General features: G+C 34.2%; 1 protein-coding gene across 1 annotated transcript in view; it reads left to right on the plus strand.

Annotated features, from left to right (window-relative positions):
* Positions 1 to 4,818, plus strand: part of ACBD5 (acyl-CoA binding domain containing 5) — a 91,760-nt gene that overhangs the window by 24,959 nt on the left and 61,983 nt on the right. Inside the window, exons 4-5 of the mRNA XM_006871685.1 lie at positions 3,123 to 3,237; positions 3,330 to 3,362. Coding sequence (XP_006871747.1) covers positions 3,123 to 3,237; positions 3,330 to 3,362 — 148 coding nt within the window. The remainder of the gene's footprint in view (positions 1 to 3,122; positions 3,238 to 3,329; positions 3,363 to 4,818) is intronic.

Consider the following 4,818-nt stretch of genomic DNA (forward strand, 5'->3'; position numbering starts at 1 on the left):
TGCTGGCCAACCAGGTCTCAATTCAGGTTAACAGAAGTCTATTGAATGTGGTCAGACTTAGCTCACAACTTCTTTGCTGTTTTTGCCCCACTTCCCCTTATCGGTGACCAATGTGGTCAGCAGCAAGACCACATGCCTGTGCATGTATTCCACTGGAGTCTCAGCCTTGGAAGGGAATATAATTTCTTTTTAAATAATATTTTTGTTTTGTTTTGTTTCTGTTTGTTTTTAGCTCTCCTACACTGCTTTAAATGTTGCCTTTTGTTACATTTTCACAATTTTTATTTGGTGGACTTTGTTTATTTGTAATGGAGGGCAGAGTTTAGTTCTTTTGGCTGTTAACTATATACATCACTACCAGAACAACAAGTCTTTCAAAAGCAAAAGCAAAAGAAAGAATTTAAGGCCTTTTTGGTTTTGATAACTATTTCTTTACCTAAAATATAATTGTCATTCTTAGGACACCCTTTTATAATGTCAAGTTGAATGGACACATTGAGTGAAATTTACACATTTCTTCTATTTAGGGCTAATTAATGATGTAGCAACAGTTTGAAGTGGCCTTGGGATAAAACAATGTTCTACTTTTTCCCTCAAGAGAGCAGAAACTGATGCCTTTTAGTTGCCTTATAATGTTACCACTGTTCCTTTGAATTTCTCCTCAAATTAAAATAATCTATTTTCAGTTAGACTTAAAATTTTTAATTTCTTATATAAATATAGTAAAGTTTACAGTAAACTTTTAGAGATAAATCTAAAAATATTAGGATATTCATGGATTCAAAATTTGGTTGCTCTTTTGAATTGTTTTCATAGTTTAGCTTTATGGATATTTTTGTTACTGAGTGCCATTGAGTCAGTTCTGATGCACAGCAACGCTGTACTATAGTGTTTCTGAGGAGCAGCTAGTGGGTTTGATCTACTGACTCTGCAGTTAGCAGTCAAGTGCTTGTCCTATAACAGTGCCACACTAGTAAATAAAATTGTTTCTAAACAAGCATCTCTTATAATACTGAATACCAAAGATTAGATTTCTGATTTTGAAATGTTTTCTAATTGCCGGGATACTTTACTACCTGAAGCAGTTGTTAAATTATGTTCTTAAATATAGTTTACAAATCGATGTACTATTGCTGTTGAGGATTATATGACATTTTTGTCATTCATAAATTATGTCTCTACATAGAAAAGAGGAATACCCCCAGAGAGATGGATTGGCAAAGTGGCAGCATCAATGGGCTCAAGCATGGCAATGATAGTGAGACTGGCCCAGGATTGGGCAGTGTTTCGTTCTGCTGTGTATAAGGTCACTATGAGTCGGTTGGTTGGTTCCAACTCATGGGGACCCTGTGTAGAGTTTCTGAAGAGTGGCTGGTGGGTTTGAACCCGTGAACTTACAGTTAGAAGTACAGTGCGTATCCTACAGCACCACACCAGGACTCCTATTATGTTTTAAGTAATCCTTCTCTAGAATCCATGTTATTTTTGTTGATATTACGTGCTGTTGAGTGGTCAGACTCATAGTGACCCCATGTGACAAAGTTGAGTCCATACAGACTACCAAATATTTCTGTTAATATGAGTACATTCTCCATTTGGCTAGGGTGACATTTAATTAACTTTATTAACCTATGTTGTTGTTAGTTGCCATGGAATCGATTCTGACTCTTCGTGACTGCATGTTCACAGAGGAGAACTGTACCATAGAGTTTTCAAGGCTATGACCTGTTGGAAGCAGATCAACAGGCCTATCTTCTAAGATGCCTCTGGGTGGGTTTGAACCACCAGTATTTCAGTTAGTAGTCTATCACTCAACCATTTGTGCAATTTAGATAAAATCATCTCTGAAGACATGTACTAGTTACCTAGACTGGAATTTGCCTGTGTCTGTGTTCTTCTGTCTGTATATATAGTGCCTGAGCGTATGTATGCTTGTGCTCACGCACTACTTCTTGTATTTCAGCATTGGAGGTTGGGGATAGAATTTTGCAAATAGCTTAAGATCATTCTTAGTTGTGTCAACTGTAGTAACAACTGTGAGGATGGAGGAGGACCAGGCAGTGTTTTATTCTGTTGTACATAGGTCGCTATGAGTCAGAACTGACTCTATAGCACCTAAGACAACATATTTTGTAAATTTCTCCTTTAGAGAATGAATTCTTAATTGGCACATAACAACAATTGTGCCTATATTCATTACTGAAATTCTAGCTTATTGAAACTATTTTTAACAGTCAGTTTATATTTCTTTAGTACCAGTATATGCTGCATTTAATTAATTGCCCTGACATTGCAAGTCTAATTCAATGGGTTATGAGAATCTCAAACCCTGGAAAATTTTGAGAGGAGCTATTTTTATAAACTGTAATTGAGATAACTAAAAGGGATCTGGTTTGCTGGGAAATCAAAGGAAATGTTTGAGTGGGTATCAAGATGGTATATATATGTATATATGTATTTAGATCACCATATTCTAAGTCTTTATCAGTGTAGCCTAGTATAAAAGGTGATGGCTTGTGTTTGAATTCTCTCTAGCTGTGACTATCAGCATGTCCAAATAAACGTTACTCTAACATTTTAGTTTTTTGTTTGCATCTGCCTCTCAGAAATATCTTTTATTGGTTGCCAGTTGATGGCTATTTAGCTGAATGCTCTCTTAAATTTGATGATTTTAAATTAGCCAGCAGTTATGAAGGTGGCTAAAAGTGGTTGCCAATTCCTACTTTACTTGTGTGCCCGTTTTGAAATACAAATTTAGTGTTAAAAACTAGAGACATAATAGTTTGACCCTAACCCCACTGTTTTCTCGTTACTTAACATGAATGTACGTAGTTTTTAGCACACAATTTATGGATGGTTGTATAAAATTTTACATGAGGCATATGTAAAATTGTCTTCAAAATGGAAAGATATTTACACCTTTTATATAAGTGAAACTTTTCTAGTAAGTATGTAATTCAGTAAGTATGTAATTAATACCAACATTTGAAAGAATCTGTAAAAATATACTCTGAATCTCAAAATTCATTGATAAATTAGGAATATTAGATTATTTGATTCTAGTTTGGATCAGATTAATACTTTGTGACTGACTTCACAAGCCTTTTCTGTTTTGATTTCAGATTCTGGAGACTATGCCAATGACTGAGAAAGTTGAAGAATTGCTGCAAGTCATAGGCCCATTTTATGAAATTGTAGAGGACAAAAAAAGTGGCAGGAGCCCTGATTTAACCTCAGGTTGGACTATTTTATCTATTTTTTTAATTCAGCAATTGACTATATTCTGAATTAATATTTATATATCTGAATTTTTTTTTTTCACATGCTAGTCCGACTGGAGAAAATCTCTAAATATTTAGAAGGTAGGAATAATAAACTGCATGTAAATTTTTTCTTTGTATCCATTTGCATGCCCAAAGAATTCTACACAAACTTACATACCTTAAAAGCATACCACCCAAGCAGTTTCTTTCAAAACAAACACATTTTTTGAGGTTCTAAATATTGTTATTGTTGTTGTATACTGTTGAGTCAAATCCTACTCATAGGGATCCAGTAGAACAGAGTAGAACTGCCACATAGGGACTTTTCCCCATAAATTGTATTTATTTTGTTGTTGAAAATCTATATAGCAAAACATACACCAATGAGGTGTTTGTGTCCAGTTTGGTGACACTGATCCACGTGGGGTTTTCTAGACTGTAATCTTTACAGGAACAGATAGCCAGGTCTTTTCTCCTACAGAGCAGCTGACTGCTTAACCATTGATTCACCAGAGCTCCTTTCCAAATATAAATTCTTAGGTTTTTAACCCTTAAATGTCATGTTATGAGAACATGACAAGTGGTTAATTTGCTGTTGTTAAGTACTATTGAATAGATTCCGACCCTGTGTAGCGTTTCCGAGGAACAACAGGTAGGTTTGACCCTCCGACCACGTTAGCAGTCCATCATGGGTTGGTTTGTTTGTTTTTGATGCATCATATTTTCTGTTTTGTTCTAGTAATCATATTAGCAATATTGTAGCTGAAATAATTTTCTAGCTACTTTTATAGTACATGTATTTTCAATATAGCTTAGCTATAGTTTTGCAAGCTAAAACAAGACAGTGAATTCAAGTAGCTTATTTTTTTGTTATTGCTATTGTTTTTTAAATTTATTTTCATGTTCTCAGTAAAAGATTGGAAGGCTTATGTTTTTCATACTAGCAGGAGTTAAATAACATATAAGAATTGTTGATACTACCTATTAATATTTGTTCACTAGAATGTTTTAGAAATCAGAGTGTAATGAGCACAAAAGAGGTAATTTCAGTGAAATTGTTTAAGCTTTAAGTAAACAGCTTAGCATTCCTTTCCTTCTTCCTACGGCCAAAGGTTTTGTAAGTCATTTGGCAGTGAGACCTGTCCTGACATAAATAAATTTAGGAACAAAGTCTGACTTGAAATAACATTAGGTTATTATGAATCTTTATTTCTCCTACTTTGTGTGAATATTCATATCTTTTGCTATAAAAAGTCCTTTTTTTTTTTAGTTAAGAGGGAGCAACTGTAGACTTTAAAAGAGGTATTATATTACATACAGTATATATGCTGTTTGACCTTTGTGAAATTAGAAAACGCTAGATATTTAAATCTTACCTAGACACAGAAGTTGCAAATCAGGGATTGTGGACAATTCTGAGGGACATTTATATTATTATCTCTTTTGATCTTCACAAAATGATTATGAGTGTTATCGTGTATGTATGTAATTTCACATATGTGCAAGTATGTTATTTGTTGTTACTGAGTCAAATGGTGACCGCATGTGTTCAGAA

The sequence above is a fragment of the Chrysochloris asiatica genome, unplaced genomic scaffold, assembly GCF_000296735.1.
Source record: "Chrysochloris asiatica unplaced genomic scaffold, ChrAsi1.0 scaffold00172, whole genome shotgun sequence".
Classification (NCBI taxonomy): Eukaryota; Metazoa; Chordata; class Mammalia; order Afrosoricida; family Chrysochloridae; genus Chrysochloris; species Chrysochloris asiatica.